At 39.5% G+C, this 25,286-nt stretch overlaps 3 protein-coding genes across 5 annotated transcripts; 1 reads left to right on the top strand and 2 right to left on the bottom strand.

The window, feature by feature from the left end:
* Positions 1–6: 6 nt before the first annotated feature.
* Positions 7–1,585, top strand: iah1 (isoamyl acetate hydrolyzing esterase 1 (putative)). 2 transcript variants are annotated; one of them, XM_087779895.1, is made up of 5 exons: positions 7–95; positions 164–216; positions 711–862; positions 925–1,205; positions 1,276–1,585. In XM_087779895.1, exons 1-5 carry the CDS (start codon positions 33–35, stop codon positions 1,450–1,452), a joined length of 726 nt encoding a protein of 241 aa, XP_087636021.1. In that variant the 5' UTR covers positions 7–32; the 3' UTR covers positions 1,453–1,585. The 2 variants fall into 2 exon arrangements, with proteins under 2 accessions (XP_087636021.1, XP_087636022.1); XM_087779896.1 differs by having other exon boundaries at positions 1,279–1,585.
* Positions 1,586–1,962: 377 nt separating this feature from the next.
* adam17a (ADAM metallopeptidase domain 17a) lies at positions 1,963–17,923 on the bottom strand. 2 transcript variants are annotated; one of them, XM_087779743.1, is made up of 20 exons: positions 17,681–17,923; positions 15,427–15,559; positions 14,971–15,104; positions 14,654–14,742; positions 14,043–14,232; positions 12,612–12,739; positions 11,687–11,773; positions 10,512–10,637; positions 9,598–9,742; positions 9,441–9,529; positions 9,168–9,320; positions 8,829–9,028; positions 8,648–8,751; positions 7,797–7,931; positions 7,597–7,727; positions 5,791–5,869; positions 5,630–5,718; positions 5,477–5,536; positions 3,510–3,546; positions 1,963–2,886 (listed from the first exon to the last, which is right to left on the bottom strand). In XM_087779743.1, exons 1-20 carry the CDS (start codon positions 17,784–17,786, stop codon positions 2,507–2,509), a joined length of 2,595 nt encoding a protein of 864 aa, XP_087635869.1. In that variant the 5' UTR covers positions 17,787–17,923; the 3' UTR covers positions 1,963–2,506. The 2 variants fall into 2 exon arrangements, with proteins under 2 accessions (XP_087635869.1, XP_087635870.1); XM_087779744.1 differs by lacking the exon at positions 3,510–3,546 and having other exon boundaries at positions 17,681–17,902.
* Positions 17,924–19,397: 1,474 nt separating this feature from the next.
* Positions 19,398–24,612, bottom strand: LOC148060968 (14-3-3 protein beta/alpha-1-like). Its single transcript, XM_087779278.1, has 6 exons — positions 24,514–24,612; positions 23,774–24,151; positions 21,106–21,238; positions 20,535–20,698; positions 20,368–20,463; positions 19,398–20,205 (listed from the first exon to the last, which is right to left on the bottom strand). Exons 2-6 carry the CDS (start codon positions 24,062–24,064, stop codon positions 20,131–20,133), a joined length of 759 nt encoding a protein of 252 aa, XP_087635404.1. The 5' UTR covers positions 24,065–24,151; positions 24,514–24,612; the 3' UTR covers positions 19,398–20,130.
* Between the last annotated feature and the right edge of the window lie 674 nt (positions 24,613–25,286).

The following is a 25,286-nucleotide window of genomic DNA, read 5'->3' on the forward strand; positions in this document are numbered from 1 at the left end:
ATGACTTAGAGGAAGTTGGCTATGTCAACAAAATGTCCAAATTAAAAACCGTAATTTGGCCCAAAGTGATACTTTTCGGTGATTCTATTACTCAGGTTAGTCGCGCCTTTACCTCCTCATAGTTGTATGATGCTACTTGGCTGAGCATTCTATTTTCCAACAGTTTTCCTTCCAGGTGAATGGCTGGGGAGCAGAACTGGCCCACAAACTGTCCCGGTCTGTGTTCTGCATTATTTCTGACGAGTTTAATATAATTTTATTTTGGTTCAATATCGTTTTATTTGTCGTTTTTATTTGAGGAAGGTACATTGCTTGATGGAGTCTACTGACTCCTTTAAGAAACATCTTAAGACGTTTCTATTTGTTCAGGAATTTCCTTGATTTTCTGGAACTACTGTTGTGTTATCAGTATTATCTTGATCTTTAAAATATATACTTTATTGAATATTGTTTTGATTGTTTAAGCGCTTTGTGACCCTGGTATAGAAAAGCGCTATACAAATAAGAATTACTTACTTACTTACTTGCTTACATCGCCTATTAGCTCATTTCTTTCTTGTTCTTTGTTGAATTGCTTGGATCTATTTTTCCTTAATCAACTATAGTCTTACTTCAACTGTATAGTTTCTTGAGATACATTTGTTATGATAAGACACTTTAAATAAAATTGAATTGAATTGAATTTCCAACGTGTCGTTTCTCCCACGTAGAAAGTGTGACGTGGTAAATAGAGGCTTCTCTGGCTACAACTCTCGATGGGCGAAGATCATTCTTCCACGCCTCCTGGACTGTCACAACCCACCAGATGACAACATCGCTGCCGTGACGGTCTTCTTTGGGGCGAATGACTGCGCATTGGAAGGTAAAGTCACAGATAATCCCCTCGACTTCCTCCCGTGAATATTCCTCCTCTTCTGGTTCCAGATAAAAACCCTCAGCAGCACGTTCCACTCCAGGAGTACTCGGAGAACCTGAAGGAGATCTGCAGTCTTCTGGCTGCTGCAGGAGTGACCTCAGACAAGGTCATCTTCATCACCCCTCCTCCTCTTCACGAGCCAGCTTGGGAGAAGGAGTGTATTTTGAAAGGTTCTCCACTGAATCGCCACAATGCGGTGGCGGGTCAGTACGCTCGGGCGTGTGTCCAGGCTGCAGGTCAGTGTGGCGCAGACGTCCTTGACCTCTGGACGCTGATGCAAGAAGGACAGGTCAGTACTAAAGCGACCTCGATGACCTATGTCAGCGCTACGTTGAAAACTTCTATGTTCATGTTCCCAGCAGGACTTCTCGGTCTACCTCTCTGATGGACTCCACCTGTCGGAGAAAGGCAACCAGTTTGTGAGCCAGCACCTGTGGGAGCTGCTGCACAAGCGTGTGGAGGATCTGCCTTTCATCCTGCCTTACTGGGGAGACGTTGACCCCAAGAGCCCGGACAGCAGTTTACTTTCCCCCTAGAGCTGTATCAACCACCACTAAGAGGTTATAATCTGGACAGCTTTCTGGTGGTGAAGACTTAAACAATACATCTTTTTTCATGAGCACCTAAGCATCTGTCATGTTTATTTTTAAATAAAGTTTTTCTTCTATATTTCAGGTGATTTATTCTAGTTCTACTAACCAGTGTACACCAGTATAGTTAACATGCATAACATATTTATGAGCAAAGTATTTAAAAATAATAATTGCTTTAAGCAAAATAAACCTATTCCAAGAATGTTGCACTTTAACCCAATTGTAATGAAGTCCCTTTGATTCTCTAACTTTTTCCAATGATAATGTGATGTGAAACTTCATGTGATGGAAGAAAAATGCATTTATTGCATCAAATACATGAACTCCAGGAAAATAACATCTAGTGGTCATTTAAAATAATCACAACATATCATGAGGCCTCATCAACCAATCACTACTATTTGGTCAAAGAAACATATGATCCAGAGCAATGACTGAAAGGACACTTCCATAAAAAAATGCAACAAAAGTTTTTATTTAAAAAAAACAAACAAACATAAATGCAATAAAACAAGTTGATCACATGATTGATTGTAACAGCTCTCATTCACATCTAGATGAGGACTCAGGCAAAATGGTGAGTTGGCGTTTCCGATTGACACAAATCGATTCAATCTTCAAGTTGGTGCAAGTTAACTGAAGCCTCCAGAGAGAAACAATTTTACATATAGAAAGAAATTCAGAGGAACTCATCACAGCAGTGTATATTAAATTAAACAATTCAGCAGTTTATATTTGACACAAACATAAATGATCCACATTTTAAACATTAAGAATATATGCAGCTGCAGTCAAATGTTTTACAGTTTTCAGAGACTCACTTTAAATGTTTACATAGTCTTTTACAACAGTGGTCCAAAGAAAGCATTTAATAATGCTGACCTTATCGAAAACAATGGCTGGATTGACTTCTTGTTTGACCAAACTTAAGAATTCTATGTTTCTAGTGAGTGCAGCGACTCAAGCACAGACCTAACATTCAGTCTCTTTAGTGGAGTCAATGCACTCCTGCCTCTGGAGCCGCCGCCGGTCCCGGGCGGCCTGACTCAGCTCTATCGGACCCTCGAAGGAGCTTTTCATAGCCGATGAGGAGGCTCCTGCGGTTGTTGAATCTTCCACCCCCTCGTCCAGGTGAAAGTCGCTGCTTGGGTCCTCCTGGATCGTGTCCATCCAGGGCCCCCCGGTGCTGTCTGGGGTGGGCACGTAGCTCTGAGCGGAGCCCTGGATGCTGCTGCTGCCCAGGAGCGAAGCCTCGATTTCGACCGTGCCTTGATGCGGAGACTGCAGGGAGTACGGCGCGGTCTGGGCGGCGGAGAAGGAGGAGGGTTGCTGTGGAGGCCTGACGATGCGCACAGACTCGTTGCGGATTTCTCGATTCTGAGACAGAAAACAGAAACTGTGAGCTTGGGTACCTGAACCTCTGAGTATCGAGACGACAACGTCACATATGGCGTGTGTGACTGAAATCATAACAGCATTATAGAATGAGAGACACACATGGTGGTCAAATGCTTCAGAACCTCAAATTTTGGATTTCCAAAAGGTCAAAACCTTCGACAAGAAGAGTATTTTCAAGATCTCTGAAGGTCACGTTTAGGGATAATCGAGGTCAACTTTGTGTAGAACCATCAACACAAACTAGGTTTGGACTTCAGAACCGGCTGAAGTCATCCCAACAAATTGTCCATCTGCATGTTTGTGAGGCAACATGGCAGACGGCAAATCAAAAATAAAGTCAAGCAGAAAAAAAAAATCCAAGTTACACCAGGGGCCTTGCCACATCGAAAAGAAAAATGCTGACACACATATTTATTTGCTTTTCTCGGTTTGATAACTACTCCACTGATGGAATCTTTTCTTCTCAACACACAGTTCTCAGCTGTGCTGCAGAGATGGAGGGAAGGAAAGACTAGCGGAGTAGGTCAAACACAGCTCGCTCCTCATGCACCATCGTGGACTTCCACTGCATTACAACAACAAGTCATGGCACATGCACTCACCTACGGCGGGAGCTCTCTTACGAACTTCCACCATCTGCTGCAGTTTTGTCAAGAGTGGAGAGGCCCAACAGGTCAAACAGTTAGGGCAAACATCAGAGTGCTTGAAGCAGGATTGGTGAGCACAACCTGACCGATAGATGGCGCCATTTCTATAAGCTTTCGATGCGAGCAGCTCGTTTGACATGATTAAAGAGGCTATTCGTTAATAAATATAATATATATATAATAATAATCTGGAGAATTTATTAAATGTTTTAAAATGTTTTTTAAAAGTCATGTTAAAAAGGTTATAGCAGCTCACTTTATTCAATTTCTTGTTGATTTGAATGTGAGGTATAACAAAATCAAATATAAGAAGAAAAATGGCTCGTGAGAGTAATTTAAGAGCAGATATCTAGACACGTTGATTGTTATTCCTTATAATACATTGTTTTATGACTGAAAGGCACTATATCAATAAAAAAATATATATTATTATTATTATTACTACATCAATAAATACACCACTTTAGTGATAAAAAAGCATGTTTTATAGTATTGTTTTAAAACCCCTCAATGCCGACTGCAGAACATTTAACGGCCTCTCGGAAAATCAAGCAACCACCAAAGACATAAAACCTCACACACATTATTCAAAGAAACACAAGAGTAACTAAGGAGCTGGGGGAGGATGGACTCGCAGCTGGAGAGGGTTAAGGAAGCTGCTAGCGACAACCCTGCTTATGGGTGACGTTAGTTTCTGCTCCAACTACTGGGGGATACACTGCTGCCAACCCCTGGCAAGATATTGAATACGTCCTCCAAAACGGGAGGTTAGTCCTTATAGGTTTACTGGCCTCTGTCAATTTTAAAGACTAGACAAGACAGTGAGTATAATCACACCACCAGAGTAACATTGCCAGGAACTAATATATGGGAATTCAGAATAATTCATGGCCAGCAGCTCACCAAAGTGACAACAAAGGTGATACAAGGATGTCCATTGTCACCCTTCCTTATAGATAGATAGATAGAACTATAATTGTTTATCAAGTTGGCAATAGTTTGGGACATGAAGACATTGACAGCCCGGAAGAGGAATAGCATCCAATGGACACTTTGGACACAGCTGACACCTAGGACACTTCTTAACTACAACTAAACTTATCTCAGATGAATCCTAGGGATACACAGGCTAAACAACATCAGTGAACTGGATCTCTGGCAGTGAACAGGTCAGCAGGCTGTTGATGAAGAGATCCTACAAAAACACTGGAGACACACCCTTCTTTGGCAATTAAAAAAAATGCTTCCCGTGAATTTTTCCAAGAAAAATATTTGCAGACACCAAATCATGTTTAATCGATAACATTACTTCATAAATGTTGCTGTGCATCAGTACAATACTCCCAGATGACCGTTTTACTTCACTTTTCTACAACATGCAATACATGTTAATCCTGCCATCTTCCAAACACCAACTCAGCTGTTTTAATTGACACCTGAACTCAATGGCTGGACCCACTGGGCCAATTTTTGGGCTGCTCCAATAGGCTGGAAATTCACAAACACCCCTTCTGTGACAGTGAAGAGTCAATAAAGTTTTAAATGTAGTAACATTGTCAAAGCACCATGGACAAAATGACCAAATTTTGAATAAAGAATAATATGATTGAGTGAACCGATAATAATAATAATGTTTTTTTTTTTAATTAATTTATAAGCACCTTTCATGACATGTACAGTGACTCACACCAAAAGTAATTTTCTGTTCAATGTGAGGAGTGGTGCACATCATGCCACACACTGCTGCCACTTTTGGTGCAAGTCCAGGGTTAAAGTGCGCAGTATTGATGTTAATCTTTTGTGGCGATGACTTTCAACAAAAAAAAGGCTAAATTATCTCATATTTATGGGTTCACATGCAGTATGTTACCATCTTAGCCCGTTAGTGTCAATGAACAAGATGTGGAGGAAAGTAAACTTACACTCAGTGGGTGGTACAGAGACTTCGTGTTCTCTTCATACTGCTGGTCCAGGCGCTTGTCCTACACAAGAAGAGGAGTGAAGTGCTTGTAATCTCAGAGTACATTTTTGGCAGTAAAAGTATCAATGATGGAGTTTTTGAGGATGATACTCACCACACAATGGACCAGGATGCTGAGAGGAATCCAGAAGACCAGAGAAAACACCACCACTGAGCCCACAATGTTGTCGGCCAGGAACTTGCCTGGGTAAAAATGGGTTTAACTTATATGGACATTCACAGCCTTTGCTCCAACGAATCCTGATAAATACTTACCAAACGTGTTGATGTCGAGTTTGTCAATAAAATCCCACAGTCGCTCGATCACGTCCTGAACCTGCTTCATGCACTTTCCCTGTTAAAAAAAATAAAAGTTTTAGGTAGAAATTAGCTAAATAAATAAATGAATTTAGTAAAGAAAAAAAGATGCAAAGTAAACTTTGGCCCTGAAAAGTGTCTTTATACTTGAAGTGAAGTGTATTTTGTGAAGCTGGACTCACTGGTAACAGTTGCAGAGAAGAGATCACTGGACAAACTACTGTCCATCATGGATGATGACATTCATCCTCTGAACACTGTCATCAGTGAGCAGAGAAGCAGATGGAGTGCACGAATGCTCATTCCCAACACTAATAGACTCAGGGACTGATTAATTCCTCGTGCTATTAGGCTGTTTAATTCTGAGTTTTGGGGGCAGGAGTGGAGTGAAAGTATCTTGACATTCTATTCTATTTTAATCTTTGAATCCTTTGTCTTTATTTTGTTTCTTTGATCTATGTTCTTTATCTTTAGATTTAGATTGTGTCATCTTGCATTTTCATTTTTTGCACTTTGTTCTTGTTTCAAAAATCTATCTTCCGTGTTGCTGTATGCTGGAAAAACTATTTCCCGAAGGAGACCTCCAGAGGGATCAATAAAGTAAGTAAGTCATTTATATTTATAGAGGGCTTTTCTAGACCAGGGTCACAAAGCGCTTAAACAATAAAAAAAAATACTCAAAAAATATATACTAAAAGGGTCAAGATAACACCAAGAAAAACACAGGAGTCCCAGAAAATCAGGTAAAAGCCTGCACAAATAAGAAATTCCTAAGATGTTTCTTAAAGGAGTCAGTAGACTCCATTAAGCGCAAAGAGAGAGGAAGATCATTCTTAGGAGCAACAGCCTGGAAGGATTTCTCTCCTCTGGTCCTGGACCGTGTGCGAGGAACCATCAGTAGATTCTGATCCACAGACCTCAGAGCCCGAGCTGGGGTGTAAGGCTGGATCAGATCAGTGATGTAAGGAGGAGCCTGACCATGAATAGCTCTGAAAGTAAGAACCAGAATTTTAAAGTTGATCCTGAAAGAAACTGGAAGCCAGTGAAGAGTTTTAAGGATCGGAGAAATGTGAGTTCTTCTACTTATGCAGGTCAGAATTCTTGCTGCAGAGTTTTGCATTAACTGCAGGCGAGACAACTCCTTCTTGTTAAGACATGAAAACAGACTGTTACAATAGTCCAGGTGAGAAGACAGAAACGCATGGATTACAAGCTCCAGATCATGTTGTGACAATATTTACCTAAGTTTTGAGATTTTTCTGTTCAGTTTCTGGTCAGTATTCTGCAGTGTTGAACTAGAGACATGTCTTTGTCCAATACAACACCTAGGTTTTTCAGGCTCACTTTGACAGACTGACCTAAGTCACCTAAGTACTGACTCAACCCTGGAACCTTATCATCAGGAGCAATAACCAGAGTTACAGTTTTGTCCACATTCAGCTGCAAAGTGTTTTCACTCAGCCACTGTTTGATTTCTAGCAAACAATTTACTAAGCTGTTCAGCCTCCGGGGCACAGTTGGATCAAAAGAGCAGTAGAATGATGAATGAATGATCACTAAGATGGACATCATGTACAGATACATTATAAATGTCCAGGCCCAGAGTAAAAACTAAGTCTAAAGTGTGGCCTTTTTGATGAGTGGGTTCAGAAACATGTTGTACAAAATTCTCTCTCATGTTGTACAATACTTTCTCCTAAAAGTGTATCTATCCATCTACCAATTTTCTTAGCATTTCCAGAATAGGCATATAAACCAACTTACATTGCCGTCGCAAAAGCCGACTGTGCATGGTTTTCCTTTACGAAGGAAAAGGAAATTTCCATCGGGCTGGATGAACGGAGTGCAGGTGCTACTGTTGCTCCTGCAGCAGACCTTACAAGAATCCTCAGTTTCTGCAGTGGGAAGAAAACATTTGAGATAGATTAGATCATGTTTAAGCACAGTATACATTTTCAATTCACCGCTGCAGGCACAGGACTTGAGGTTCTGCATGGCTTCACAGAAAGGGTTACACTCTCCGTTGTGGCAACGGCCATTGTCGACGCAAACTGTGTCGTCCACTGCGTTTGCTGGTGGTGGACACTCACTGCTGTTGCCTGTGATGCCAATCAAAGAGCTGCTACAAATGTCTTGGTTTCAATTTCTGAACATTTACTTGTGTAGTGTGGTTGACCAAGGAGGTCCTGGACTATAAAAACCTGGTTGTTGGACAACAGATCTAACACTGTGTACGAGAAAGAGCTGAGCTGACTACTTCGTGTAGAAGCTTAAAATCCTTCTGTGATGCTGGAGATCTTCTAGTAGTCATAGTAGGTGATGAACTGGCTGAGCATGATCAGTAAGAAAGCTTGATCTGTGATGGTTGACAGGCTGGAAGCATTCGAGTCTGTGACAAGGAGGTGTGCGTCACTCACTTAACTGCCCTATCAGTTACCTCATAATGACTAGCCGTTTCCCAAACTGAGAAATTAGAACCAACTTTGATGTATTTCAGTGGATCTTATCAATAAGCTCTGAGGCACTTTTTTTTATTCAAGTTACCATTTGAGAAATTTAATTTTTATCATTTCCGGTGAGCCACAAACGACACATTTAATGACAAAAGCAGCATGTAGCTCCAATATGGCCCCGGATAAAGACATTGAACAGGTATATGGAGTTTGCCTACTCAAAAATTCATATGGATTTAAAGGCTTATTATATATATTTTTTAAAAAGGAGCAAGACCACAAATTCCGTACATTACATTAATTAACAAAGCATATCCACTTAATTTTGTTATGATCGAATATATCCAGTAGAGGGCGCTCACCTGGGCAGTGGGATGTGCCTTTACAAGTGGCACTGATGGCTTCCTGGCATCTAACTCCTTCTTTCTTGAACCTGCATTTCTTGCAACAAGGGCTGTTTCTGTCACTGAGGAGGAAAACAAATATGGCTGTTGGAGGATGTTGATGAGGAACAGTTGAAAGTGTGTTTTTCTTGTGTAAAACCTGCACTGAGCGCCAGATTTGAACATGCAAGTAGATGTGCAGCAGACGTCATCGTTGAGGTTGAGCAGCCCTGGGTCACACTCTTCTCCCGCTTCTACTCTTGAATTGCCACAGACTTTGCTATTCTTCGGTTTGAAGCAGAGAGGAGCTTTAACCCTCAACGCCTTTCCTACTGAGATCTTGCTGCAATTGGAGAAACGCTGAAAGAAAAATCAACCAGCAGTCCTTGAAGAATCCAACAAACCAATAACAACGAACATCGAGTCAAAATCTTACAAAATAAATATAACTACGATGAACATTACTTGTGTGGTTGTTAAAGACAAGTGTGTTTGTTACCTTATTGTTCACGTGGTCTCCACTCACAGCAATGGGATACATGAGGAACTTCCCACCCTGATCATCACTGGGAGCACAGTAGGGGATGTTGTCTGGATCGTGTTCGGCTCCAAAGTTATGACCCAGCTCATGAGTGGTCACTAGATCAGCTTCCTGATAGACGAGGAAAAGTCAATTTATCGATACAGGAATAAGGAATTACACCACAATGTTAAATATTTAATTTTAATCTAAATGGGACAACAAATGATAGACGGAGGGAAAATCTGAGACCTTTGTGAGGATGGTTTTCCCATAATTCACAGTGGTTGTCAAAGCTGTATTCAGGTAAATGGGCTTCCTGCTTGAAGATGACTGGAATGCTATTACAACAAAAACAGTTAAGATATGCTTTTGCCTCAAACAAAGGTTTAAAAGTCTATGTACTCACGTTGAGGACAGAGGCCACCCAGGGCATTAGCCCTAGGTGGGGCGACATAAGCAAGCCCCAAAGTTCCCTGATCAAAATCCTGGTAGGTGAACAGGTGAGCCAGGCACACGGATGAGGAGTTGGAAGCTATGTCTGAACTGAATTGCTGGGGGCAACAAAAATGGGCACCGTAAAACAATGATTCCAATTATCTGAAAATTCATTTTATTCAAATATAAATGAACGATATGATAAATATCAACATGTTAAAGCTGAAACGTGCGAGACTGAAATCATTGTTTGTAATTTGCTCAGTGACAGAACAGTGTAACTAAGAAAGATTAGGTTAGGTAGAACTTTTTTGATCCCTCAGGAGGTCTCCTTTAGGAAATTGTTTTTCCAATTAGACACAGCAATACAGATGAGTATTCATAAAAATAAGAACAAGAACAAAGATAAATAAAAAGAAAGAACAATATGACACAATCTAAGTCTAAAGATAAAGAACATAGATCAAAGACAAATAACAAAGGATACAAAGATTAACATAGAATAGAATGTCAAGATACTTTCTCTCCACTCCTGCCCCCAAACTCAGAATTGTACAATCTAATAGCCCGAGGATTGAATCAGTCCCTGAGTCTATTAGTTTTGCATCTGGAAAGGAGCATTCATCCATCTGCTTCTCTGCTCACTGATGACGGTGTTCAGAGGATGACTGTCATCATCCAGGATGGACAGTAGTTTGTCCAGTGAGCCAGCCCTCCTGATCAAGCATGATGATTAAGATTCAACTAAAATGTTATGGTACCGCTGTTGCCACAAACAACATGTGTATTTGTTTAAAAACATTGATAACAGTGATGAATGTTGAAAATAAAACCAGTAGAACAAATAATACATCACAGAATGTTATATATTGATGCTTGCATTACCTCTAGAAGCACTTTCACATCCCAGACATCCTTTCCTTTAACAGGACTGTTCTCCATGTTGTAATGGGCCCAGCCGCTACGGGTGCGTCCTGGTGGAGGCTTGGTAGGCTCCTTGTTGACGATGATCTACACAAAAATTAGATTCATTTACAGCCAAAAGACTAGAATTAACAGCAAACTGTAAAATTAATTCATTCAAAAATGGTCAGTTCACAGATTACTTTTCAGAAAGTAAACAATTATGATACAAGGCAGGATAGAACAGGAAAATAATCAAAGAATTTGAAAGCTCCTCTACGAGCTGACAAACTCTTAAAGTAGTAACTAACACAAAAAGGAGTTCTTCACATTTCAGCAGCGATCGTCAATAGCAAGACCTTTTTATTAGGGGTGCAAGTAAATATCGATATATCGCAATATTTGTATTCATGATTCTTTATCGATATTTAAAAAAAGTTAAAAAATAAATAAACTATTTGCACTGAAGTCACACGCTGGAGAAGCACCGGCTCACAGTAGCGGCTGTGCGGCGGTGAAGATGTGAGCGGAGGTGTGGAGGATAAATCACGCTACAAGAATCAACATCTAAAGACACATCAAGACAAAGAATATGAGCAGATCGAAGAAACAAGAAAGACGGAACAAAACAAAGCATTTCACTTCGCTTTTATGTAGCAACAAGAGAAATTCGACCGCATGAAAGTCAATTACATACATTCTTGTTCGCCGTGGTAATCTTGACTTCATTATTGGAATCTGCCTTTCCTCACTTTCCTACATGCACTTTTACATTGGATTAGAGAAAGTATTTGCTTTCTTTGTTGTAAAAGCAAGAAAAAGTGTTGTTTTATTTTAAAGAAATATATTGTTGTTCCTACAGTATCGCAATATAACGTATTGTCACACATGCATTGTGACACGCGACGTATCGCCAGATTCTTTCCAATACACACCAACTCTTTATATTTAATCACGGAACAAGCATGAGAACACACATATTTCCTCAGTGAGAAAACATTCTCTGGACAAAACTCTATTCATTCTTCAAGCAATGCGGAACAAATCGTCCAGCTCCATGTGACGCGCTCAGAGGCGTTGTAAAGATGCGTCTCTAAACTATCAAGGACGTTGATGCCTCTTGCCAATCAAGTTTGTGATCAACTTCAAATACATACTTGGTGTATCTGGACTCCATAGCCTTTGAAGTCATCACCCCAGGTTGTGTTTCTAAAGATGTCATCAACCCGATCGATCAGCTCAATCTGGAAATTAAAGCCACACAAACACATTTAACAAGGGATACATTGGATTAATTGACAGCAGTCTTTTTAAAAGTGTTAATCTTATTTTAAATGGCTAATTTTACTGTTTGTGTTTGCAAGGTGTTGTTGACCCCATTGCTAGGTTATCATTTTAATATTTAGCTTAATTCTAAAAGCTAGATACAAAAATACATTTCTAATCTAATCTAATGAAGACTGTTTACTTGTAAATAATATTGCACAAAAAAAATATCTGATATGAATAGTCAGCTATACTTGAAAAAATATGTAACATGGGCCATGAAGCGCTTAAACAAAAATACATAACAGGTACAGTGACAAATATAGCAGCCCCAAGAAAATTAAGAAAAAGTCTGCGCAAATAAAAAGGTCTTAAAGGAGTCAGTAGACTCCATCAATCGCAGATCCTTCCAAAGCTCAGCTTAGATATAATCAACCACAAACAAAGGACATAAAACGTTTAAAAATCCTGCTCTTGACAGATTGCAGGAGCTCTCCTAAAAGCTAGAATTGTTAACTAGTTTTGATCTTTTCTTTTATCTTACACCAATATTCTTCAAGAATACTGCACCTGATGTTTCATTTTTTTTAAATGATTTAGAGAAAATACATAGTATTGTTTAGCCCTTGTGGTGGAAACTTAAGGTTCTAGGCAATATTCAAAATCAGCAGAATGTAAATGACTAGAACTGCATCTGTTCCAGTCTTTTCAAAACAAAAAAATATTTTGTAAAGACAAAAAGTTACAAATTAATTTGTGCATAAGCTTGATTAATGTTACACAGGATACAAGCAAGACTGTTGTGTCTAGTCATACCAGGTAGTTAAGAGTGACGCTCTCCTGTCCTCGGCCCATGTGTTTAAAGAAGCGGTGGTCAGCAACCAGTAGCAAAGTGCAGGTGTTTTTCTTGTGGTCATGGACATGCCTCTTTTCTCTTTGGTGCTCTATAAAAATTTGAACACATTTTCAGTATTACAACACGTGTTGAATGGTTTATTTTTCTTTGAGAACTCATCAGCTTTGTTTCCTTGTCATATCCGTCACTGTCATTTTTATCAATGTTGAAAACCAGTCCGAACTTCACATGTTGTTAGCCACTTTTGTCAGGTGAACTTTCTGGGTCGTTTCATGGTTATTAATAAGGCAATAATTTAATCTGTAGCCGAGAAACGACGTAGCGACATATTTGATACCAATACTACCTTCACGCAGCATCAGTTGAATCCTCATTAATCATTGTGTGTGTTATGCACCTATTAAATCTATACCTAGTTAATTGCTTTAGAAGGAAATATTCAAACAATACAAGATGACAGAGATGATTCTTTTGAGTATTTTGCATTACACTTGGCAGTGGAATGTTGAGCAGCGTGGGTGAGTGCTCCTCGAGCTTCCACACAGGCAGTGGGAGAACAGTGACACCTCAAGTCTTCTCATTGGACAACAGCCTCCATGAATTTTATGCCTCCTCCAGAGGAACTTTCACCCCATCGCTCATCCTTACGAGTGCTTTCAGCTCGTGTTTACAAAATCTGCTCTGGCATGCTGCCAACGTACCAAGCTTTAAGACTCCTGAGCAGCAGATACTGATAAAAGGAAATTATTATTACATAATTCTCTTGTACGTAGTGTGTATGTGAATAAAGGCTTTTTATTAAACTGAGCGATACAGAATCTAACGCCTACCTGTGTTGTCTCTCTACTACAGCCTCCTCCTTTACTCTGCACTTTAAACATTTGTTATCGTCCCACACCATTTTTTTAATCTTCACCATCAGGGAACACACTGCTGAGCCTACACTAAATAACGTCAGTGCATATTCCTCACCTACATATTTAAAATGAAACAGAAAAGCCATTTGTGATTAATCAAGACTCATACACTTAAGAATCACCATGTTTTTTATAATAAACTTTATCGTTTTCCATTGTGCAGAAAATACAATAAACTTTTAGTGTCCTTTTTGTGACTCATCTGTCACAGATTGAGCCAAAACAAAGATGTCTAGATCATGGGCCAAATAGGCTTACTTTTAACCATGTCATCCAGGCACTTTCTTTGAAAATTTGAACTCTATTAACATTCTCTATTACAAGAGCTTCAACCTTTGCAGTGCATTATGGAACGTGAGTAGGAGTGGAGAAAGCAGTTCAACCAACCATTTTATACAATTATGCACATTTATCTTTCCCCAACTTTATAGCGATTACACATCAATACAGAAGACTTTTAGCAGGAAATGTTACCTGGTAGTAAGTGAGACTCATTCAGGATGTTCTGGTTGTTCCTCGTCATCCTGGGTAGCAGTTCCATGGGCTCTGCATGGATGTATCCGCACACTTTGGGAGAGCCAATACGACTCAGATTTTTGATGTCTTCAGAGCGATACACCAGCAGCCGCCCATCAAAGGGTGAATCAGTGAATCGCCACAATGGCTGGAGGAGAACAATATTGAACAGATGGATGTGGGCTCCTTCACTAAAGGTTTAACATGAAGGTTCCAGAGTTTGTGTTTTTATTTATTAACAGATTACACAGTGAAGAGTCAGACATGATTACCGTTTTTTTAATGTTTTCCTTGTGTTGAACAAAACGAGAATTTTTACTTAAATTGTCAAATTTAAAATTTTCTAGATACAATTTCAGTTTATCTAGGGTTTATAAGTGAATGTTTTACCTTTTTTTGTTTAAAAATTGGACTGATTTGTGGATTTACTGATACATTACTATATACGATAATATTTTTGAGAACAATTATTAATGCCTTTGTTTATGGTCATATTTAAAATTATCTTCTTAGTTGGACAAGAACGCAGGTCGAAGAGACACAAATACATAAAGTTTTTTGGTTTTTACCTCAATGTTGTATTCTGCTTCATCTGTCAAAATATGAGCAGAAAACTCATCGCCATCAATGTGCGCCTGGACACGTGAATGCTCTTCCCCTGAAAACGTATACACATTTATCTGTGATGAAAGTTTCTTTTTTTATTATTAAACATAAGGAAATAAAGCAAAAATAAATGTTTGGATACTTTGTCTGCATATTATAAGAAAGTGCCAATAGTTGCCAACTTTGACTAGAGAATGTACAAGATAGAAAAAGCTATGACATCCACTGAAGAAATGTATCCAAAATAAAAAAAGAATCATACACAGTGACTTCATCTTACCAACAAGATGTCCAGTGAAAAAGTTTTGCAGGGGAACCTCATATTTTTCCTCCCGTCCAAGTTTATCCAGGAACACAGCTTTGAAGTTTTCAGTGAAAAGGTGTGTGTTGGTGGTCAAGTAAAGCTTAAAGTTTCTGAGGTAGAAACAAGTAGATAAGGGAAAATATATTAGATGTTATTAGAGTGGGTGGCTTACTTATGTTCATTCTAAATGAAATATCGAGTAAAGGGAGGTCAAAAAGAAAGTCTGGAGCCCTGGTAGGTTCTAATTATCTAGCCCTTATATCGGCGGTTTACATCATGTTGCTACAAGGATCCTAACATTGTTAAATACAGCTGAAACAACGAACAGTTGAACTACTTCAACAGAAAGCGGACGTGTTTAATAACAAATCACTCTTTTTGTTATTTATTTACATTTAATCTAACATTGGGAGACACAATATGATCACTTGCCTGTTCAGAGCCTTGAAGCTCACCAATCGTTCAAGATGGGACTGGGTGTCGACGTCCCTTTTCCTCACAGAGTGTTGCTGTACCCGAGACAATGGCAGGACTTCATAATCTGACAGAACGTTGCTCAGTTCACCTAAAAAACACAGGCAGTTAAGAGTCGTCATTGTCACTAAACAACAGGCCTGCAAAGTCTCAAGCTTTGAGTGTGACCGTCGCAACGATTTGACCCATTCTCACACCACACTTGACATTTCTCACGCTTATTTTTACCCATTTAATACAGTGGTATGCAATAGTTTAGGCACCCTCTAAGATTTCATGATAATTTGCTCTAACTTTATAAGAGAAGATCACAGCAACAACATTGTATTTTCTACAGGGATGTAGATTTTGATTGTTTTCCAGACCAAAATTCTTAGAGTAGCATTACATAGTTTTATTATATTATAGTTGGCATGTAATAAATGGTATGTGCAAAGGTTTGGGCACCCTTTTAATCACATTCATTTCATGACCTGTGGGGATTTATAGCTGACAGGTTTCAGCACAAAATTGCTTTAAATAACTTTTGAGACCTTCAATTACAAAGATGGGTGGAACCAATCATGGAAAAAAAGGCTGTTTAACAGAGCAAATTGCTAACTGTGCTTGTCCTAGGTTCTTTTTTAGAAAGTGGCAACAACATCTAAACAACACTCCACTGACCTAAAAACTAGGTTAATTCATTATCATGAATTAGTAACAAGAAATCATCAAGAAGGTTTGGACTGTCTCCACACGCAGAAATATAGTGCAGAAATGGAAGGCCAGGAGAAGACGTGGTAGGCCAAAAATATTACAAGAAAAGCAGAGAAGGATGGTTAGAATGGTCACAGACAAGCCACAGACCAACTCCAGAGAACTGCAAGAACATCTGGCTACTGATGTTGTAGTTGTTCGTCGTTCTACAGTCCAGCGTACCAGGAAAAGTTCATTAGACGGATAATGCGCAAAAGTCTTTCTTGAGTGTTCGTCACAAGAATAGTTACATGAGGAATGCAAAAGTACATCTGGACAAGCCTATAGCATTTTGGAAAAAAATACTGTGGTCAGGTGATTTGCTCAAAACAAGAGGGGTATGCATAATGTAAAAAAACACTGAATTCCATGAGAAGAACTTGTTGCCTACAGTGAAATGTGTTGGAGGGTCCATCATGTTATTGGGCTGTGTGGCTAGCACAGGGACAGTTAAAGTTGAGGGCCACATGAATTCCTCTCAGTATCAGCACAATCTCCCCAAGAATGTTCAAGAATCGGTCACAAAGCTGAAGCTACACCGGGGTTGGATTTTTCCCGATCCTAAGCACAAGTACAATCTTCTGGAATGGCCATCCCAGTCGCCAGACTGGATTAATTTGAAGCAGGCTGTCTGTGCACAGAAGCCAAGAAACATGTCTGAACTGGAAGCGTTTTGTACGGAGGAATGGGCCAAAATACCACCTTCCAGAAATTTTTAATGATGATAAACTTTGGTCATTAAATCTAGCCAATCGTTGAAGCCAAAACACAATATTTCCAAATCAGAAGCAAGCATAAGGCGGGTCCATCTTACAGTTCAACATCTCTACTCACACAGATAGAAACAACAGCCATGGTCAAGTCATCGTAACTTAACAACATCATAATACAACAACATGTTGACAATCTATCAGTTGTTGGGGTTTTTCCCGTCATGAGCCATACTTTCATTTGGAAAGTTATCGCTTAACTGTGTGGTTAAAAACGGCATTAAGAAGGAGGAAATATTACCCTTCAAATATTTAGGCAGATGACAGGTTTATTTCAACTGTATAGTGTCTTGAGATAACTGTGTTATGATAAGACACTTTAAATAAAATTGAATTGAATTTATTTGTGATGCTACAAAACAACAATTATCCCAAGTTTGAATCATTGACTGCCTTAGATCTCTTCTAGAAAATGTAGACTTTTAACCCAAACATATAACAATTAAATGTAGACTTTTGTAAAAATGTATAGTAATATCACCGCCCTTCCTCAAATCTCACTCTCACACTCGAATGACTTGTCAGCCCTAAAACAATGTCATTAAACATTATTTTTTATGGCAGCCATTACTGCATGGTTTCGCTATACAATCGCATAGCAGTATATTTTGAATTTGAATGAAAATGCAAAATAACCGCAAGGAATTTTCCCTCACAGTAGCCAACCGTGAAGCGCCGTTAGCTAACACTAGCATGCTAATACTCACCAAACTCTGAGCTTTTTTCGTTGTCACCGACCTTGGAGGGCTTCGGTGGACGTGCTGCTTTCGCCCAGCGTGGAGCGAGAAGGAGAATCATTAACAGGATTTTCATGTTTTACTTGTTATTTACGCTACGTTGACATAATAACTGTTGCTAGCTTGTCACAGGAGCTAGCTCAGCTAGCCGGAAGTTGAGGAGGTGGGCGCGTCCGCTATTCTCGCCCGTCCACCGTCAACAAGAAATGCTCGATTAATAATCGAAAAATGTACTGTTAACTTTATGAATTTATTTAAAAGTTATTTATTATTATTAAAAAAAACTTCCTACGGAAACGTACCAACTATTGTAAGGCTTACAATGTTACCTGTTCTACTTAAATAAAGTGAAGTGCTTTTAGTCCTTTGAACTAATTTGAAAAGTATAACGTGTTTTAGGTGACACGCTCAAGTAATTTTCTTTAAATATAATCCATACAATAATGACATACAATATTCCCTATAATCCGAATACACGATCCTCTGATGTTCATTCAAACGTTATATGTTATCATTTCGCACCTAAACCCTTGTGTTATCTAAGGGTCAAGGTGACCCAAAGGCTCGAAAACAAATGTGTTGAACGACATCCCTGGCTTTCAGAAATACATATGCAATGGTGGAGATCATTCACCTTGACCCAGAGGCACCACAACAGATACCTTAAACACATTTGTTTTGGGGCCTCACGGTCACCATAACCCTGAGATAACACAGGGGTTAAACTTTACCTTTCAAATGATCCAAAACCTATTAACTGTGATAAAATTAAAATAAATAACAATCTTAAACAGTTCCGAGTATGGCTGTGATAATGACGGAATCACAAATGATTAAAAGTAAGATGCAGCTGATTCGTTAAAGTGCGGCTCATGGCTGGAGAAACCTGAACTACGGCTCGCTTGACCACAGTACTATGTCGGAGCTGTTTGTAAGTAAGTAATATTTGTATAGCGCTTTTCTAGACAAAGTTGTGTTAAAATAGTGGTGGGTTAGGTTGACTTGAAGTCTCTGTGTTGTGTGTGGTGGTGCTTTAACGGAAGATAAATGCCAAGAGCCTCCTTATGTTATGTCAGAAGCGGATGTACTACCAGCATCAGATGGGCGAGGCAGTGAGACACGGCCATTGTGGAATCCTTCATCACTGTGTGGTACTCTGCTGCAACAGCTACTGACAAGAACAGACTGCAATGGATTATCTGATCTGGACAGCCATTGTTCCAACAGCTCTCGTCAGGTGAGTTTGATATGGACTAGATCATGATTCAAAAAACATTCTGCCAGTCAGCTGTCCTGATCATGAATATTATTTAATGCACTTCCTTTTTATTTTGTAATTTAAAAACAAAAACATTGGTTGGCAACCCTGGTAAGAAGAGTTTCTGATTCTTTTAAGAACATTCCAAAGTGAAACAAGACATGACATGTTTTTACATCTTCTGCAACAGATTTGGGAATAAACGCTTTTAACTACTTCAACCAATGCACTGCACTGTTAAGAGTAATATTTTAGTGCTGGTAAAACCGTTTTTTTTCTCGCATCAGGTGTGCAATCAGTTGAATGCCAGTTCCAGCTAAAATCCATAATTGTTAAACTGTGCATGCTGAAAGAAAAACCTGCACCACTGCGGCCCTTGAGGCCAGGATCAGCCACTCCTGCACGGACAAAATAAATGAGACACAAAACTTTGTTTATAAAATGATTTATTTCATGTTAACATAGCCGATACATAGGGATTTAAATGGTTCCACAAAGCGTAGACGAACCACAATAGTGGTCCAAATTTCTAATGACAATCACCGGACAGACTTAAGGAATCACCCTTCTTTAGGACCAAGACAAACCTGCTTGGAAAATTGGACTTGTGAATATTTGTGTTACAGCATTTTCTTTCATTCCAGTGTAACATCGCAAAGACACATGCAATGACATAGTCGTTTCATTCCTATTAAAGCAAAGAGATCCCCATGATTGGGCTAACGACTGGTCTTAAATATGAAAAAAAGATTTGGTGATTGCAGTCTAATCTTGTGGATATATCCAATGGTTATTACTGAGCTGAATAAAAGGTTTTCATGGATAAGAACTTCTATTTTTGTTGTTGTAGAAATCCACCACGTTGAAAACCATAGAAACTCTAGCAAATATCCAAATCAGAACATTTGTTTAATGGCCATTTCAATCTTTGAAATGTTCAACTACATGACTGAAATGGGAGGACAACCATTAAAAATGGTAAAGGAGTTTTTTTTGGGCCAGCTCTGTTAACCAAACATGTGAAATTGTTCTTTAAAAATCACAATATTTTAACTCATTTCATCAACTTGATCATTGGTAGAATGTTTTAAGTGGAAAAAATAAGGAATGAAGGATGTGTAAAAAGTTTCTCATTTTTGCAGACACAGAGGGCTTGTATTGTTTAGTTCTCCGTCTCGCCAGCATCTCCGCCTTCACCGGCCTCGCCATCATCGGGAGCGTTGTCGGACGTCCATAACTGAGGAGCAACAAGCAAAATCATTTACATGTCAGTCAGATCTGTACAGATTTAGTGAAGGAAAGATAAAAATCAACAAAATCATAAAAATGCTTATTGGAGTTCTTGAATAATATTAAAATAAGTGGGGTTTTTTTTGTTTGTTTTTTTAAAGGTACTCACTGTTAAGTTGTCTCTGAGGAGCTGCATGATAAGAGTGCTGTCTTTGTAGGAGTCTTCGCTTAGCTGGTCCAGCAATGCAATGGCCTCGTCAAATGCCTGGAAACAAAGAAAATTCTTTTGAGGACTGCTCTATGACACAAATATTGATGCGAGGAGGATGTAAATACCTGTTTGGCAAGGTGGCAAGCTTTTTCTGGAGAGTTGAGGATCTCGTAGTAGAAGACGGAGAAGTTCAGTGCCAGTCCCAGGCGGATGGGGTGTGTGGCCGTCATTTTCTTCATGCTTATGTCCATTGCCTCCTTGTATGCTTCCTGTGAATCTTTAATGATGCCTACAGAAGACCAACCACAGAAACAAGTTATAGTTTTACATTTTAAACAACTGTCAAATCCCAAATTATAAAATTAAAATTGAAGTGTAATGAAAACTGAGATGTAACAGAAGTACTATGGTGATAACAGCCTCAACAATATTGGCTCCTTTGGCACTGGTAATATTACTTTCCACCACCTCCTACCCTCGTTGCTGACTCGTCACATGACCGTGACGCACCGACCAATGACATAATTTACAGCCCGGAGAGAGCGCAATAACTGGCACATTTAATAACTGGGGTGTGATGTGGCCCAGATTCCAAGTTTGCACTGTGCAACTATGGAGATAAACGGCCAAGACACCATATTAAGACAATCATGGTACCAACTCACAAGAAATCAGAGAGCAGATGGAAAGGCTCACCGTCTTTTAGATCTTCAGAGGCAACTTCAGCAAGGTATCTATAGTAGTCTCCCTTCATCTTGAGGTAAAAGACTTCGCTCTCCGCCTTTTGTTCTTCAACAGCTTTTTTGATTAAATATGTATCCAGAAGTGTCTGTAAAGGAAAGTGATCAGGTCAATCCATAGTCAAAATGCACACGGTATACATTTATTTGACAAACGATACAGCATTTTACATCTTTAAAAATGTGTTTAAAATAAATGTAACCACTATAACACTTCTAACCCTGAGGTTTCGGTATTTTTAAAAGTATGTGCAACAATATTATTAATAGATGGCCCCTCTTTATAAACTCAATGAATTGGCCGACATTGACATGGATAATGTAGGAAATATGTGGTAAAAATGTGTTTTTCTTCACTTTGAAATGTATTGGGCCAGGCATGTATATATGTACTAGTGTCCATGGAATACAAGAATACTTTTAAGAAACACAATCCATTTTCAAATCAAAGCATTCAATGGAGACAATTGTACAAAAAAATGGTAAGAAAAGAGACTGAGAATCTGACGATAGCCGACTGTAAGGAAGGAAAGTGCATCCTTTCTCTTCACCAAAGTGTGGTTTTACAATGACGTGCAGAAAGAAATGACTGGATTGGACTTAAATGTGCACTTCGACCAATCTGGCGCGCCCTTAAATGCGCGTGGTCCCTAGATGGCGCTTCACCATTGGCCAGAACCAGCACACGCTCACTCTTAGCAAAGAGTGTAGTGTGTGTGGTACCAGGGATGGTGGAAGACGAGAAGGGAAAGGCAGATGAAAGCGGCAAGCAACTTATACCAAGAAGGCACGGTACCTCAGGGAATTGGAATTATTTTGGTTTCAATACAGACGACAAATCCCAAAAACATAGCAACACAGCCATCTTAGGAACCACCACAAGGAGAAAATATCGCATTAATAACGATATTGCAATTCTAGACACCAATGTCAAATATGGCACTAATTTCCCATATCGTGAAGCCCTATAATACACCAATAACATTTTTGAGTCATCACAGTTATCAGTATTGTAGCCGGAGAGGAACCATAAATAGAAATAAGTAAAAAGTAGAGGGTTATCCATGAAAACAGGCCCATGGTCAACTGCCTTGGTCTCTACAGGCTACCTGGTGCACGCAGGCACAACGTTGGTGACCCCTGTATTAGATATGACTCTCATATCAAGTAGCTCCATTTCAATTGGTTGCTATTCAGAACGCCAATGTATACAAAGATGTAGCAGGGACCACGAAACAAAAGGGTGAGTAGATGGTTCAGGGTAACAGCTCGGGAATAAAAAAATAAATAAAATAAATACAAGTTGCCCCCCCAACAAGTTTTTGCTTAGAACTTTTTTCAAATGGGGAAAATAATAGCTAGCATTCATTTTTTGGCTTCTGTACTGCTTTCTCATCTTTCAGAGTTCAGGCATGACAGTGCCTCAGGGCTGAGTCACAACCACACAGACTGACACGCCCAGAAACACACAAGTCGCTTAATGAAAGTGAGAATTTCCCAGAGCTTTACAGCTTGTTTCAAGACCCCTGTGCTTGAAAATATATAACATTTGCAGCCTTACTTTACACCAAACTTCCTCCCTTCCATTTGCTACAACATATAGGCATATCATTTTGCTGCAGTAGGCACAAGGTGAAAAATATTTACCCCAAAGCCGCAAATAACAGGCAAGTTTAAGCCTAACCATTTAACCAACTTAATACGCAGTTCCATCCTAGAAAACTCTCCATTTGAGTCTTAACATTTGACATTACATTTTGACAGTCTATTGTGCCGATTTCTCTTCCATCCATGGAAATAGAGGCACCAAAATAGCCACTTATCTTGTCATCCATCAATATAGATTCTGTTTTTGGGAATATGTCCTTTGGTTTGTTTGTTTTTAAAGAAGGAAAGTTGACACCCACATAGAGGTAGCAACAGAGTAGGTGCAAGTTTGTCGGATGTCACGTTGATAAATCATGTTTCCTCCAATTACTTCTAAAGTTGCCCTTTTTTCCAAAATATCACATCCTGAACATTTCATTGTGCACATATATTTAAACTCAATGTATAAACAATAGGATTTTTACCTATAGAGAAGAGAAATCTTTTCAGGCTGTTGCTCCTATAGTTGTTCAGGCTTTTCCTTGATTTTCTGTAACTCCTGTTGTGTTACCAGTTTTATCTTGATCTTTAAAATATATACTTTATTGAATATTGTTTTGATTGTTTAAGCGCTTTTTGACCCTGGTCTGGAAAAGCGCTATACAAATAAAAATTACTTACTTACTTACTATAGGCTTAAGTCATCATAAAAAATGTGATCCTTTCGAAAACAGCACTTGTTATATAGTTTCCAATAGATAGATAAAATGTTATGGTACTTAACCCCTGATAGTGGGATCACCTGCCACTCATTATGGCTGGCTTGTCCAGTTTCTATTTAATGGTTTCTCTTCAGAAACAATTCCACTCACAATACGTTTTGGTGAATAAACGTACAAAGCATTGATCAATGCTCAATTAACAGTAGTTCATGTGATCTTAACCACTAAATCTGTACTCAAACCTGTACTTTTTATTTTATTTTACCCATGTTAAAATACGAGCATCTTTCTGGCAAAAGAATGGAGAACGCGTACCAGAACCGTTTGGCAGATGTCGTGCAGCTCGTCCTCCACCACCTTCCGGTAGTCCTTGACCAAGCCCTGCTTCTTCTTGTCCTCGCTCTTCTGGCCGATGCTGGCCAGCACCCTCCAGGCAGACCGCCTCGCCCCGACCACGTTCTTGTAGGCGACGGACAGCAGGTTCCTCTCCTCGTTGGTCAGCTCGCCTCCCTTCTCCGTCACCTGCTTCATGCACGCCGCCATGTCGTCGTAGCGCTCAGCCTGCTCGGCCAGCTTGGCCTTCTGGATCAGATCCTCCTTCTCCATTGTTTATGGGCCACTTGTCCAACAAAAATCCCCGAAAAAAGGAAACCGTGAGTCAAAGGTAGTGGACGTCGATGTTCCTCCTTCGACCTGCGGTGAGGAGGAAAGAATGCGAAAACGATGAAGGACCATAAAGTTGTGAATATTTGACGAATTTCACTTTCTAAAACGACTCTACATCATATGTTGTATTTAATTCCATAATATAGCGAGTAAGTGGTGTATCGCAGCGGGGAGCGGGAGGTTCGGATCAGGGTGGTGGCTCACTGGCTTTCACCGCCACAAAAGCTGTCTGCGGCTAACTAGTGTTAGCTCGCAGCGCCATTCCATCCCATAAAGCGACATTTAAACCCTTTTTACCGAAAGCTAACGCATCTTTTATGATAGCACTATCAATGCGCGGAATCTAACGCAATATATAAACGTTAAATTCGAGCATAGGTCGTACTTACAGAGCAGTCGTCGGTCCGATCCAAAAGGACTGGTCAGAATAAGAAGAGGAGGAGAATCAGCTAAACGTGCTGGCGGAAAGGGCAGCTACTTTGGCCAGGGAGAGCGCTTTACTCAGGGGTGGGTGTACAATGATTGACGTGCCATTTTGACCAATGTCTGCTCAGCGAGGGGGGAAAAGGGGAGGGGTTATCCTCGGAGATAGTTTGGTCGACCGGAACACTGCAGCGGCTGGGGCCACGGGGTCTCCTCCAATTAGAGCAAGGGAGAAGACGTCATCCCCGTTGCCATGGCAATGTTCATCCATTAAAAAAAAAAAAGGTAAGTCATGCAGACGAAACGGTTAATGAAGTCATACTGCACATGCAGCTACAGAAACATAAATAAATAATGAATCAAATAGATACGACGAGCTTCAGCGAATACATAAGAATAAAAGCTCGATGCATTAATCATTGTCTAGTGTCAATAGTGGCTAACGATTATGTATTTTATATATTTCATCTGTCTGCAGCTGCTGCTCACGGTTTATGAACGATCATTAAAATACTATCATCTTCAACATAGCATTAACTAAGCTTTGGAACGATCTTCCTCTCTCTTTGTGCTTGATGGATCTACTGACTCCTTCAAGAAACATCTTAAGACGTTTCTATTTGTTCAGGCTTGTCCTTGATTTTCTGGAACTCCTGTTGTGTTATCAGTTTGATCTTGATCTTTAAAATATATACTTTATTGAATATTGTTTTGATTGTTTAAGCGCTTTGTGACCCTG

This window comes from Callionymus lyra, chromosome 18 (assembly GCF_982586985.1).
Source record: "Callionymus lyra chromosome 18, fCalLyr1.hap1.1, whole genome shotgun sequence".
Lineage (NCBI taxonomy): Eukaryota > Metazoa > Chordata > Actinopteri > Syngnathiformes > Callionymidae > Callionymus > Callionymus lyra.

Bases quoted from the DNA above. Each gene is read 5' to 3' on its own strand.
- iah1 (XM_087779895.1), top strand. From the start codon at position 33: ATGTCCAAATTAAAAACCGTAATTTGGCCCAAAGTGATACTTTTCGGT. The intron at 96-163 runs GTTAGTCGCGCC...ATTTTCCAACAG, and splicing joins TCGGTGATTCTATTACTCAG to TTTTCCTTCCAGGTGAATGG. The intron at 863-924 runs GTAAAGTCACAG...TTCTGGTTCCAG, and splicing joins GAATGACTGCGCATTGGAAG to ATAAAAACCCTCAGCAGCAC.
- adam17a (XM_087779743.1), bottom strand. From the start codon at position 17,786: ATGAAAATCCTGTTAATGATTCTCCTTCTCGCTCCACGCTGGGCGAAA. The intron at 14,743-14,970 runs GTAAGATGAAGT...ATACGTTTTCAG, and splicing joins TTTCACTGGACATCTTGTTG to GGGAAGAGCATTCACGTGTC. The intron at 5,719-5,790 runs GTAAGTATTTAT...ATTTTTACCCAG, and splicing joins ACTCGACATCAACACGTTTG to GCAAGTTCCTGGCCGACAAC.
- LOC148060968 (XM_087779278.1), bottom strand. From the start codon at position 24,064: ATGGAGAAGGAGGATCTGATCCAGAAGGCCAAGCTGGCCGAGCAGGCT. The intron at 20,699-21,105 runs GTGAGCCTTTCC...GGTCTTCTGTAG, and splicing joins CTCTGAAGATCTAAAAGACG to GCATCATTAAAGATTCACAG. The intron at 20,464-20,534 runs GTATTTACATCC...CTTTGTTTCCAG, and splicing joins CTTGCCACCTTGCCAAACAG to GCATTTGACGAGGCCATTGC.